General features: G+C 37.1%; 1 protein-coding gene across 5 annotated transcripts in view; it reads left to right on the top strand.

Moving 5' to 3' along the window:
- Window positions 1–14,614, top strand: part of MAP3K13 (mitogen-activated protein kinase kinase kinase 13) — a 159,133-nt gene that overhangs the window by 117,035 nt on the left and 27,484 nt on the right. For all 5 annotated transcript variants that reach the window (XM_006071075.4, XM_044943949.2, XM_025287153.3 and 2 more), the window contains 3 exons: window positions 5,762–5,945; window positions 11,301–11,492; window positions 14,019–14,177. In XM_006071075.4, the coding sequence (XP_006071137.1) occupies window positions 5,762–5,945; window positions 11,301–11,492; window positions 14,019–14,177 (535 nt within the window). The remainder of the gene's footprint in view (window positions 1–5,761; window positions 5,946–11,300; window positions 11,493–14,018; window positions 14,178–14,614) is intronic.

Here is a 14,614-nt window from a genome sequence, read left to right as displayed (position 1 = left end):
CAAGGTTCCACTGTATAGCACAGGGAACTGTATTCAATTTCCTGGGATAAACTATAATGGGAAAGAATATGAAAAAGATTGTGTATATATATGTATAGGCTTAGGGTTATATATATATATATATATATAATTCCATATATATATAATTCCATATATATATATACACACACACATATAAAACTGAATCATTTTGCTATACAGCAGGAATTAACATTATAAATCAACTCTACATTTTAAAAAAATTGACTCTGAAATGCTTTCTCTTAAACTGATACCAGCCTCCTCATCTATACCCCTTCTCCATAGGTATATTGGGATTTACCTGTAAATCTGTCAATTCCTGATATGCATTCCAGGATTTGTCAACCATAGCATTCTTTCTCAGTCCATAGATGGTGTCTGTCTTTCTGTCTTTCATACATGCTCCTTGCCTTGCGCATTCTACCCTTTTGTTACCTCTATTATCTTAAGGTTTCAAGGAAATTAAAAAGCTATTCCTTGTCACATGGAGAGTGGGGATTCCTATGTAAAACAGTATTATTGTTTTAAAAATTGGGAATAATACAAATACATACAAGTATTAGTTGCTCAGTCGTACCCAACTCTCTGTGACCCTATAGACAGTAGCCCACCAGGCTCCTCTATCCATGGAATTCTCCAGGCAAGAATACTGGAGTGTGTTGCCAAAATTGGGAATAAAGACAAACCCAAAGAGGAAAATAAAAGTCACTTATCATCCCACAGCCCAGAGATAACCACCCTTAATTTATTATTTTTCAGAAGTTCCTTCTTCTCTGCTTAGACACAAAACCTACTAATATCTGCTTATATGATAAACTCATTTGGTTTTTAGGGTCATAATTTGTCCAGTCTAATAATTATTTTGGTGGAAATGTGGAGATCTCAGGATCCAAACACAACATTGAGGTTCAGACTTATAAAGAAGGCTAACAGACACATCCTATGTCTGTTAAAGAAGCCTTTAAAATTTTTTTATTGTTATATAACCTTGTAGGGAGAAGGAAATGGCAACCCACTCCAGTGTTCTTTCCTGGAAAATCCCATAGATGGAGGAGCCTGGTAGGCTACAGTCCATGGGGTCACAAAGAGTTCCAACACGTCATACATTGGAGAAGGAAATGGCAGCCCCCTCCAGTGTTCTTGCCTGGAGAATCCCACGGACGGAGGAGCCTGATCGGCTGCCGTCTATGGGGTTGCACAGACTCGGACATGACTGAAGTGACTTAGCAGCAGCAGCAGCATATAACCTTGTATTTAATTTTTCTTCTAATTGATTGTGTGACCTTCAGAAAGGCTTATTTCAGGAACAAATAAGATACATGCTTGGTCAGTTTAAACTTATAAGGTTGCAGCAGCTGCCCAGATCTTCAGCAGATGACAGGATATCCTACTGTGAGCGGGTGTTGCTGTGGGTTGTACAACAGATTCACCAGCCTAAGTGTATTTTTTTTCTTATCAGCTCCAGGATCAGGGAGCTAATCTTTAATCCTGGATTACAGTCAACCAAAGGCTAGTAGTACATATAACAGATGTGTCCCTGCATTTGGTATTATGAGGAAATTTCACTCAATTAAAAAAGTTTTAATGATATCTTTGTCTCCCATTTAGTATATTGGTGGTTAAGTGCAAGTAGGGTAGTATGTAGAATTGAAATCTTTTAATGCCAAATAGTTCCCAGTCTCAGAACAAGTATTGTTATAGACTTGTCTAGATAAACAAAGGAGAACTTACATGTTAAAGTGAGTGGGCTTGTGGCTTTTTCTCAGCCCTAGGCATCATGATGGGTATGGGAATTAAGATTGTAGTCATAGTGATGAATCAGAGAGAAGATAAAAGCTGGGGAAAAGTACCAATGGGACAGATATAAAAGCAGTGGAAAGTCTGGGACTGGCCCTGGAGGGAGCCCAGCCAGTGTCCAGCATAATGAGGTTAGCTATCTTGCTTCTCGGTGATGCAGACCCCCAGTTTGTACAATCTTGTTGCTGACATTCTTTTTGCTGCCATTTTCCTGTTCCTTGGCTCCCTACTAGGTATTGATCAGGACATTGGAATTGGACAGAGAGAACAAAATGCCATGAATCAGTTTTCCTTCTGGGAATCAGCTCTAGTAGAAACAATTGACAGAAAGGTGGTTAAAGTATTACTTTACATCTGTGTTCCTGAATTACCAGTGCTGTCCCCTTTATTTTTCCATGGATAATTTAGATTTGGTTGAGCATAGATGAATTAACATAGGTATGAGCTACTGTTGGTCAAGAAAATTTTTAGTATTTTTTATAAATTCAATCTTTGATATTTGAGTGCCAGATATTTTTATCATTTATATTTCTTTTATTTTATAATTGAAGTATAATTAATTTACAATATTATATTAGTTTCAGGTGTACAACATAGTGATTCAATATTTTTATATATTTATTCTATTTAAAGTTGTTATAAAATATTGGCTATATTCCTTGTGCTGTACAATATATCCTTGTAGCTTATTTACTTTATACATAATAGTTTGTGCCACTTAATCCCCTACCCATATCCTGCTCCTCCCTCCTATCATTTGTATTTTAATAATTCATTTATTTCTTATTTTATAAAAATATCAAATAATAGGAATTATTTATAAAAATATATAGTAAGTTACAATATAAACATTATAAAATGATGTGAAAAGAAAGGATTATTTAACAAATTTTTTAAATCACTAAATAACAATATTAAAAAATTAGTTTGCATTAGTTCTCACATCCTGCAACAAATTAAGCTTCAGATGCAAAGGTTAAGCTTAAAAAATCAACTATAGATCACTCTTAGAAGATAGATTAGACAGTGGAAGAAATCACAAAGCAAATTACAGGCAACTATAAAAGTATTTTGTTTAAAACATAAAATTAAAAGAAAAATGCTTTTGTAAGAAGTCTCTTCATATGTATCAAATAGAAAGCTCCTTCAAGTTTATGAGAACTGCAAACCCAAGTAAATAAATGGGCAAGGGGTAAATTTGATAATTCATACAAAGAAGATGTATTAAACAAATGTGGAAAAAACATTCTACATCACTGGCAATTAAAATAATGCACACTTATAAAACACTATTTTATACCTAATTAAATTAGCACCAAAAAATAATTGGCAATAGTCATTGCTGGCAAAGTTGTAGTAAAAGAGACTCATGCTTTACTAATGTCAGCAAAAACTAGCAAAATTCTTTTGGATAGCAATTTGGAATGTATACCAAGAACCAGGAAATTATACTCTTTAAGGATTGAATTTGAGGAATAATAATAAAGAAAGAGAAGTATCAAATTTAAATTAGCAAATAAAAAAAATAGAGATACTTAAGTACTATCAAAGGTAAGAGGATACAGTAAAGAGCTGTTAATCTTATAAATAAAAACTATAAATATATGGGGAATACATAATACATGAAAAAATAGAAAAAACTGTACATCACATACACTCTTTCATAGCTATATGCATATACGGAACGGAATGGAAGTCACTCAGACGTGTCTGACTCTCTGCGACCCCATGGACTGTAGCCTACAAGGCTCCTCTGTCAATTGGATTTTCCAGGAAAGAACACTGGAGTGGGTTGCCATTTCCTTCTCTAATATGCATATAAACAAAGACTAAAATAAGATGAAAACAGAATATGGGTTGGAATTTCAGATAAAATATATGCTTTTCTGTTTCTTTCTAGAATTTTCTAATGTTTTCTAGTACTCAAGAGTAAATAAAGATTGAGTAAATAGAGAAAAACAGCTAAAGTTTGTCTAATTTTAGTAATTATGTATTAAAAATTAGAGTAACCTGAGTTTGTATGGAGTTATTTGGAAAAATATTGCCCAGTTATGCTCTTGCTCAAAATCCATTGCTAGTACTGAGCCCCCAGGATGGTCAAAATGGCTCTGTGTTCAGTTCTTTGCTGGACCACTAATGAGTAACTCTTTTCAGTATACCTGGGTCCCATGTGTGCCACACAAGTAAGCCTATGAGGATGAAAACTCTTAGATGCCATAAAGGTAACTCAAAGCAGTCAAGACTGTAATTTACTGTTTCCACCCAAATTTTACTTGGTATTGTTTGTTCCTTTGGTGATTTCATATTTGTGAGCTATTTGTGTTTTAGAGAGGTTTGTTTTTGTAGAGCATCTATTCAGTTTCAGTAGAGCAGAAACCTTTAATGCTGGTCATACCAGAAGAATGGGACAAATGCCCATGCTATTAATCTCCCTCACTGTAGTTTTTTCTGTACTATGTATTATTATATTTGGAAGGTCATGTTTTAACCATTAACAAGAAAACACATTTTATTAAGAATCTATGGAATTTCTTTTCTCTCGAAGTAGAGAAAACTAGAAAAGAGAGAAATGTAGTTCCCTTCCACTCTTTCTGCTTTTGCTTCATCAACATAGGTAGTGAGTTGATTTGCTTTCAAGACCAGAATATCTTCAAAGCTGATTCAACACTACTTAATTCAGTGCTCTGCAAACTGTAGCCTTGAAGTGACTGGTGATCTGACAAGAATCTCTCACAACCTTCAGCATTGTCATCTTCTCCTCACCCCACGGGGCTCCTAGCTCTTTGATGTTCATTTCTGTCCAGTGCAGCGATAATGCACTGGCAGAACGGATAATCAATGGATTATAGTCTTCTTTTCAAGTTTCATGAAATTAAAACACATATTGATTGAATTTTTGATCCATTTTAAATAGTATTTTATTCACTATAAAAGTAATATATGCTGAAAGTTACAGTATTGTAAATCGACTATACTTCAATAAAATAAAAGTAATATAGGCTTATAGCTTAAATTTTTTAATACAGAAAAGGATAAATGACATAACATGAATCATCAATAGTGCCACCACTTAGAAATGACCCCTGTTACATTTTTGGTGCAAACAGAAATTAAACTTTAAGAGAAACTGGCAAATAGTGCATCTATATGCGTAAATTTATCAAGACTAATAAATGACCCTCTCTTTCAATTACTTCATGGGAAGGAACGTGGTATAGCAGAAAAAACACTGTCCCTGGACTCAAGCCAGTTCCAAGGCCCTTGGCCCTGTTCTGCCACTTAACAATTTTGACTTTCAGTTGTTTAAGGCCTGGTTACCCTTTGCCTTAGTTTTCTCATATTTAAGTAACCATAACATGGCCAGACTTGTACGATTGTTGTAAGAATTAAACATACGACAGACCTAAAGCACTCTGCTAGTGTCTGGCATATAGTAAGTACTAAATAAAAGGTAAATACTAATTTAATTGTTATACATCATTAGGTCCTCAGGAGAGTATCACTGAAAATGCATTCAACAAGGATTAATTGAGCACCTGCACTAGAAATTCAGAGAGGAATAAAGCAACACTTGTAATGGGTAATAAGGTAGGGATAATGACGTAGAGACAGATAGGTGAACTGACTGAACATGCAAGCTTCAAGTGAGGAGGTGGGGCTGTGGGAGTGTCAGGATATGTTTTGTTTGGAGGCGATTATATTGGAGATTTCCCATCTGCAGGATTTCACTGGTTAAAATCTATACAAACTAATACATGTGAATATCTCTATGATATCAAGACCCATAGAAAAGTTCCATCTTTTAGCAAGTTACCAGGTGAGAGACAAAAGTTGAGGTCATTCTGGGTGATGGTGAAATTGGTCCCTGCAGAGTGGCCTTGTAGAATGGCCCCTGAGCAGATTCCAGGCTCTCTTTATGCTTGTTTCTCACTTGTGTGCCTAGATACTTGGGAAGTGCCATTTGAGGAGATCTCAGAGCTGCAGTGGCTGGGTAGTGGAGCCCAGGGAGCTGTCTTCTTGGGCAAGTTCCGAGCGGAGGAGGTGGCCATCAAGAAAGTGAGAGAACAGAATGAGACGGATATCAAGCATTTGAGGAAGTTGAAGCACCCTAACATCATCGCTTTCAAGTAGGTCAAGGCTTTTTTTTTTTTTTTAAAGAAATAGATTTTCTTTCCCTCAGTACATATATGTAAGTTCCTGACTTAAAAGACATGTTAAGAATACTCTACAGATTTAGCAATGTTCTAGGTGCTTTGGGAGGATACCAAGGAACTATTATATTAGAATCATGTTTTTGAGAATTTGATAGTCTAATAGCTCTTTTTGCCAGAGCACACAGTGCTTGGAAGGGAGGGAGATACATGGGACAGAGAGGGAGAAGGTGAACTCCTGCCATGCAGTCAGATCTGCTGAATCAATGTAATTTATCAATAGCATAACAGAGGCCTCTTCAAGATAACCTGAACACCTTCAAGTTCAATTAAGAAAACAAAGCTAGCATCTGAAGTGATCCGAGAACAATTAGTTCCTTGTAAATAGAGGTGTATTTTCTTATTAGTTTCTATAAGTGTCTCTTCTGAAATATTAGCTTGTAGTAACAGGCACCTTCAGAATATTTCTCCCTGCCTCAGGTTTTGCCAGATTCCTTTTCAAGGAAGGCCAAAACTGGCTTTCTAAATCTAATAATAGAATTTGTGATTATAGTAAGTCAAATGATACATTTATTTCACAAAGTGGTTGTTTTCAAAGAGAGTGTGAACATATCTTTCTAGTTTAGACCCTCATTTTCGTAATGTTGACAGGGATCCTCAGAGGTAAATTTGTGGAAGGCACCAGATTTGGTAGTGCCAAGAGAATATGTGCTTTATGGGCTTCCCCTGTGGCTCAGCTGGTAAAGAATTCGCCTGCAATGCAGGAGACCTGGGTTCAATCCCTGGGTTGGAAAGATCCCCCGGAGAAGGGAAAGGCTACCCACTCCATATTCTGGCCTGAAGAATTACATGGACTGTATAATCCATGGGGTCGCAAAGAGTCGGACACGCCTGAGCGACTTTCACTTCACTTCCCTTCCCTTTCAAGAGGATATGTGTACTCTCTTCTGCCTGTACCTTTCCCTTGAGCTCCTTCTCTTACCAGCGTTGAAAATTTTGTCCTAGGCTTGAACAAATGAATGATGTGCAGCTTAAGAGGAAGAAAGGTGAAGAATGGGAAAGAAAACCTTTAGGAAGGATGAAAGATTAGAAATTGGAGCCTCTTGGTATATTTTTATATAATATATATTGAGTTCATATATAGGAAAATAATATGACCAATGAGGCTATAGCTAAAAAGTGGACTAACTTACAAATCCCCCTTCCCTAACCTAGGAGGGACTTCTTCCAGCCCCCTAGAGGGATCCTTTCCTTAAGAAAACTCTCCTTATAAAGTTAAACATGTCATGCAACAATTTCTAATTGGAATCGTATCCCCAAAGCAAGGAATAAAAATCTTGGGTACAGGTTGTTATGACCAACCTAGATAGCATATTCAAAAGTAGAGATATTACTTTGCCAACAAAGGTTCGTCTAGTCAAGGCTATGGTTTTTCCTGTGGTCATGTATGGATGTGAGAGTTGGACTGTGAAGAAAGCTGAGCACCGAAGAATTGATGCTTTTGAACTGTGGTGTTGGAGAAGACTTTTGAGAGTCCCTTGGACTGCAAGGAGATCCAATCAGTCCATTCTGAAAGAGATCAGCCCTGGGATTTCTTTGGAAGGAATGATGCTAAAGCTGAAACTCCAGTACTTTGGCCACCTCATGCGAAGAGTTGACTCATTGGAAAAGACTCTGATGCTGGGAGGGACTGGGGGCAGGAGGAGAAGGGGACGACAGAGGATGAAATGGCTGGATGGCATCACTGATTCAATGGACGTGAGTCTGGGTGAACTCCGGGAGTTGGTGATGGACAGGGAGGCCTGGCGTGCTGCGATTCATGGGGTCGCAAGGAGTCGGACACAACTGAACTGAACTGAACTGAAGGTTGAATTTTGATTCCCAAACAACACCCTTTATGGAAAGGGAAAGAAGTATGAAAAGAAAAGAAACTTTATATACTGGGATACTAAATGGAGTCTTTGGATTCACTTCCTTGTAGAAGGAACATCCCTGCAGAGGACATGGAGAGACTTCAGTTGCTGTAGTGATTCTATTATTGGTTGCCCTAAGAGGGCCAGGAGGATGTGAGACTAAAACAAAATACTATAGAGACCAATCATAATCCTTCCCGAGATGATAAGTTTGACAAGACAATGGGTGGAGAAACTCCCTCCTTTCCTTCATTTTACTTCACTGAGAGGATCGTCATTATAGCATGGTATACCCTCATAAGTGGAAAGAAGAGCCTTTTACTTAACTAAATTTTAAGCTTAAATCACTGGGTTTGAGACATAGACTATTCTATGGATGAGCATGGCTTTTTGGCCTCCTGAAGTAAACTAGGCTGTGAGTCTCAGGCCTGAGGGCTTTCTAGCAAGATGTTGTGGATAACTGAAGGTAGAAATGTGTCCTCAGAAGGCGAGTGTGAGAAGCTGGATTTTTTCCTCTTTTCTTTTGTTTCTTCCTTTTTACTCAGAGTCTTTTCCCCACCTTACCCTCTGACCCTCCTACCTGTACAGTTTTCAGCATTGTGGATAAGGATTGCTTTATTGGTGTCCAACTCTTTAGGCTGAAGATGCTTGAAAGGTCTTTACCTCTACATGGGAAACAATAGTGAGACTGTGTCCCTGGCCCATTACACCAGGCTCTTGAGGCATGGTGCAATGTTGTGTTTGCAGCCATCTGTGCCATTGTGTTGCCTGGCCAGTGAATCACTCAGGAGCGTCTGGAAGATATTAAAGCATGATTAGATGTTAGTACGTCTCTCTGGATACTGATTTCTGTACTTTCAGCTTCTTTTGAAGTTAGTAGAAACCATGCACAGAAGGGAAGTGCAAGAAAAGAATACGATATTCTCTTTTTCTTCTAATTTTTTAAGGAATCTTTTAAGAAAACCCAACCTGCCTGTTCCTAATGGAATTGGGTGCCAAAGGGAAGAAAAGGTAGCAATTAGAAGTGATTATAAAGCTGTTATTTATAGCTACTAAGAAGCCTTGTCATAGTACAGGGCTGATGGAATGATTACTTCTCATTTGTCAGTCAAGAAAGATGAAAAGTATATAGAATACCCCTGTTAGACGATGTTTGTCTGACAAGCTAAACATAGTTGAATAGGATGCTGAGTAGTTTCAAACAAATATTTGCTTTGTTGTTCTTAAGTGCATTACATTATGTCTGCCCTTACTCATCATTTCTCTGTAGTAAAAACTCAATTGTCTATTTGTAGTTGCTTTATACCTGTGCTCCACTGAGGTTTCCTGAAAGTCAAGTAACAGAAACTTGAAAAAAAATTTTTCTTCAAAAATCAAGATGAGTGTCTTCTTTGGTGGGCCAGTGGTTAAGAATCCGACTGCCAATGCAGGGAACACGGTCAATCTCTGGTCAGGGGAGATCCACATGTCATGGGGCAGCTAAGCCTGTGCACCCCAACTACTGTGCCTGCGCTCTCTGCAATGAGAAGCCGCCCTGCAAGGACGCGCCCGCTCACAGCAGCTAGAGAAAGCCCAAATGCGGCAACGAAGATCCAGTGCAGCCAAAAATAATAATTTTTTTAATCAAGATAAGAATTCTGGGGGGGGCTTAGAAAATGATAGGAAAGTAATAGAAATAGCTTGGTGGCATTTGACAGGCACATCAAGGCAGGGAAAATGAAAACTAATTATACTTCTTCATAACCTGCCATTGTTTTAAGACTTTCACAAGCCACTGCTTCTAAATCCTTTTACCACTTATGGCAGCCTAAGAGATAGGACATGAATTGGTAGCTGGTTGAGGACTTTAGCTGGGAGTCTTGTAGGTAGAATAATGATATTCTTTTGGAGGAGGGCATACGTATCATTAAGAGATAAGACAACAGAGAATTGCTCATGGTAATTTTTTATCTTTTCTTATTTTCAGAGCAGAACTGTGAAGTAAAGTTAATATGATTTTCCCACTTTTATAAGATAACAGTATTAATACAAGAATCCCCAGTATGCTTGTCTATACAGACTTTAACAAACTTTAAGAAAGGAGGCTGTGTAGTGTAGTGAGTGGAAAGCACATGGCCTTTGAAGTTAGACAGCCTGGATTCAAACCCGAGCTCTGTCGTGTTTAGCTGTATGATCTAGTCGGTTTTCCTCTCTAAGCCTTAGCCTGTAGAAGTGGAAAAGATAGTATCTATCATACAGTGATTTGGGGCAGATTAAATAAGGCAGTTAACTAACACGTAGGCATACCTGACTCATAGAAGGTGTTCTTTTGTGTTGTTATGCCTCCTCCTACCCCTTGCTTCTGCCTCTGTTTGTGCAAAGGCTTTATCAGCAAAGAACGTTCAGGTGAAGTTAAGAAATTTTTGTCAAGAACTTGCTGTGAACTTCTAAGCCATGCGATTGGAAGAAAAGAACTTGAAGACCTTTTCCTTCAAGGAGCTGATAATCTGTAGAGGGAGAGAAAAATAGTATATAAAAAAATAATTGCAGCATAGGAAATTAGAGAAGAGAAAGATTTTTTTAGACTGGAATAATCAGGGAAATCTTCATAGAAGATGTAGGAATTAATGAAAATAGAGGCTGCATAGGTGTATAATAGAATGTGTGACATTATTTTTATTCTAAACAAATGTTTTTCAGATATTTATAATACAGAAAATTGATTCTTTTGGTATTCAGTCTAATTATCTTAAATTTGAGTAATTTAAAATTCAACAAATTTAATGGTAAAAATAGAAATATTTTACTTGAATTCTCTCTGTACATTATATATAAAACTTCCATTTAATTTTTAAGGGAAGATACTTAAATTATTCTTAATCTAAAAGAACAGTGTCCAGCCTACACAAGTCTCAGAGAAAGATGCTCTTTGTTTTAGAATGACAAGGTCCCACAGAAAAAGCACCGATACAGCATAGTATATAGATACCTGAGGGCTTCCCAGGTGGCACAGCAGTAAAGAATCCACCTGCAATGCAGGAGACACAGGTTCAGTCCCTGAATCAGGAATATCCCTTGGAGAAGCAAATGGCAACCCACTCCAGTGTCCTTGCCTGGGAAATCCCATGGACAGAGGAGCCTGGAAGGCTTCAGCCCAAGGGGTTGCAAAAGAGTTGGACACAACTTAGCGACTAAACAACAATAGATATCTGAAGTGAACAAAACAAACTAAAATTGTCTATGTGCTAACAAAGAAACATGTAGACTACAGGGATTTAAATGGTAATTTAAGAATCGGGATATATATGCATTTTATAAATAATTTGGATAGAAAACCTGTCTTATTAAATTTATTAAATATTTTTAAAGTTATAAATATGTATACATGTACGTTTATGTGATCTGTGTGTTCATGTATATGTCTGTGTTTTCTTGAAAGGGGTGTTTGTACTCAGGCCCCATGTTACTGTATCATCATGGAATACTGTGCCCATGGACAACTCTATGAGGTTTTGCGAGCTGGCAGGAAAATCACACCTCGATTGTTAGTAGACTGGTCCACGGGAATTGCAAGTGGAATGAATTATTTGCACCTTCATAAAATTATTCATCGTGATCTCAAATCACCTAAGTGAGTTCTGGAGCTAACTTTTCAGTCATTTTATTTTATTGTTTTGAAATATGGAATTTTATCAATCATAATGAAGCTTTTAGACTATTTGCAGTTCAGTTTAAATAAGCAGAATGGATATCTCTATTTACATATTTTGGAGATTGTTATTAGCCTCCTTACTTACCTATATGACGGATATGTCCAGGCACCTGCGTGGTTTTCCCTATTTGTTGCTTTGTAATTGTACAACTATGAAACAAAATACATTATTAACCAAAGAATTCATTTTCCATCATGTCAGATAATGAATGCCAGACTTTCCCACTGGAAGACTTGTTTTCCTAGTGTGCTTCCCCTAGAAAACCAATTTTCCAAAACTGAGTTTCAGAAATATATACAACAGAATAAAAATGGATTAAAAAATAAACCAGAGGCAAAGAGAAAGTGAAAACATTAACTAAAGCTTGTCCACAAAATGTATGCCATAAGTTTCTGTATAGTCACTACAAGTGGACTACGAATCTGGCTTTGAGCTTCCTAGAATCTAAGCAAAGAAATAAACAAGTAAAGTTCCACAGTGTCCATTAAACAACATAAATTTGTTATTTAAGAGAAGCAGAGCTGTTTCTAGTAATCTTTGTTTTCAGAATGATTCTTTGGTTCCCAATAACCCACTTTAAGAGGAATGCTTATTCAAGTTTCCCAAAGTGCATGAAGAAAGGAAAGAAATTAAGTACATTTCAATGTGGCTCCTATTTTTATACATTATTTTCATTATTTTCCATCACATTTTTGTTTAGATAAGCAGAAAAGAATCTTTTCCCCAAACATTTTTGCATAGTGCTTTCATGATTTACAACATTTAAAAATACTTAATCATATCTGCTTTAATTTTGGCAAAAAAAAATGTGTGGAAGAGATGTAATAAGTATCATTATTCTTATTTTATGTAAGATAATCTAGAGCTCAGAGCCCAAAGTCATGGAGGTAGTGCTTGAACCCAGAACTGAGATCCTTCCTCGTCCTGATAAGATGAGGGATCCACAGTGAGTCCTGCCCCTCTTCCATGGGAGATACAAATCTGTCCTTGATTATCAACTGCAAAGCAGCTCTAATTTATCACTGTTATTCTCAACAATGTTTGTTACAGTCCTTAGCTCACTAAAAACCTTATCTTTGCTTTCCTTACACAAAAATTTTATTATAGTGTTCATTCCTTCTGTTCACATTTTTAACACAATCTGCTGTTTCTGTCATCCACTGCATACATATAAAGCACACAAGATACCTTGCCGAAGACCTCTTTGAATGGCCTCTTTCTTAATCAGCTTGTTCTCCTTAAGAATTATTTTAGGGAATTCTCTGGCTCTTCAGTGGTTAGGACTCTGCACTTTCACTGCTGTGGCCCAGGTTCAAGCTGTGTGGATTGCTGCCCACCCCCAAAAAAAAGACTTACTGTTCAAATTATTTCTCTATATCATTAAGCCTCTGAACCCCTAACTCCTTAACATTCTAATGTTCTAAACAGGTTATTTCAAGTGAATTCAGGCAGTGTGTGAGGGTGCTAGGACTCTGGATTTGCCTGGTACTAGGTTATACTCTGAGGCTAGCAAAAGCAGCTTGCCCCAGGTCACATCCCAGATCACTATTGTAACAAGTAAAATATGTAACAAATTATATAAATAACAAATTATAGCAAGTAAAATATTCTACACATGACTTATGTAGAATCTGAGCTTAAATTTATTCCTGCTTTTCCTTAGCAACATTAACAGAGTCCCAGCATACTTACTTGCCTTTTATATTAATGAATCCTGTGTGTCATGGTTCCATGCATGATTTTAATTGGCCATTAAACAGTGCTTTAAAAGAAGTGATTTTCCCATTGGATTGTCTGAGACTGGCAAGGATGAGAATCAATGTTTATTGAGATGGGTGCTTTACATAGCTTCTCTCATTTAATTCAAATGAAAATTTTATGAGACCATTAATTACAGACTCATAATGCCTTATCCAAAACTCCTGAAGTCAGATGATTTCAGAAGGTAGCATAGGGCATTACATTACACCCCCAGCAAAGTCTAGGGCAACACCCTATAATCATACACATTCATAAATCCATGGCAAAGCCTTTGATAGTCGCACAAAGTGGGATAAGTAAATTGAGTTTGTTTTATACAGATGAGAAAATATTTATAAACCATTTTCAGAGATGTTTGAATTGTGAATAACATACTGTGACCTGAATTGTCTCCATCTTACAGATGAGAAAACTGGCTTAGAAGAATTAAGTAATTGGTAAAGGTCACACAGTTAGCAAGTGGTGGAGGCAGGATAAAACCAGGTGTAGCAAGCCCAGTATGCTGTGCTGCTCACAAGTATAAATAATGCTGCTCCTGGTGGGTACCTAAGGCCCCAGTAGTACTGGAACTAGAGAGCTGAGTTCTGCAACGTAGGAGTCAGCAAACAAAATCTTCAGTTGCCAGTTAGTCATGATTTTCATTAGTACTAATGATCTGAATGCTTTCTTTATTTCTTTTAAAGTGTTTTAGTGACTCACACAGATGCAGTAAAAATTTCAGATTTTGGTACATCTAAGGAACTCAGTGATAAGAGTACCAAGATGTCTTTCGCTGGCACTGTTGCCTGGATGGCACCAGAAGTGATACGGAATGAACCTGTCTCTGAAAAAGTCGATATATGGTGAGTGGTGCCATCTGTCCCAACCAAAAAGCCTGATCCCACTTTCACCCTATTAGTGCTTCCTATTTCAACACTTCTACTCACCCAAAATACTCTTTAGTATTACTCAGTTCTAGTTGATTTCAGTCTCATGTAACCCGAGGTACTACCCAGTGTGATGACACTTGGTAAGAAGGATTGGGAGAGGAGGAACTGGGGTGAGTATCCACTCAGTAAATCATCAGTTTTGGGGGTCTATCAAGAGAATATGCTGAACTTTCTGGAAAACTAAAAGTTTACTTCAAATAGCCATTTAGTATAAGAGTCTTTCTGGAATATATTACATAATTCTTTCCTTCTTGAATAAAACATGGTAAACGAAGTTTACTTATTCTCAGACCATCATCAGGTGTATTAGTGATGTACTTTGCTGTGATACAGTTATATGCTTTGAGGTA

The sequence above is a fragment of the Bubalus bubalis genome, chromosome 1 (assembly GCF_019923935.1).
Source record: "Bubalus bubalis isolate 160015118507 breed Murrah chromosome 1, NDDB_SH_1, whole genome shotgun sequence".
Classification (NCBI taxonomy): domain Eukaryota; kingdom Metazoa; phylum Chordata; class Mammalia; order Artiodactyla; family Bovidae; genus Bubalus; species Bubalus bubalis.
The sequence above is the reverse complement of the archived record's forward strand: the minus strand, read 5'-3'. Positions and strand labels throughout refer to the sequence as shown.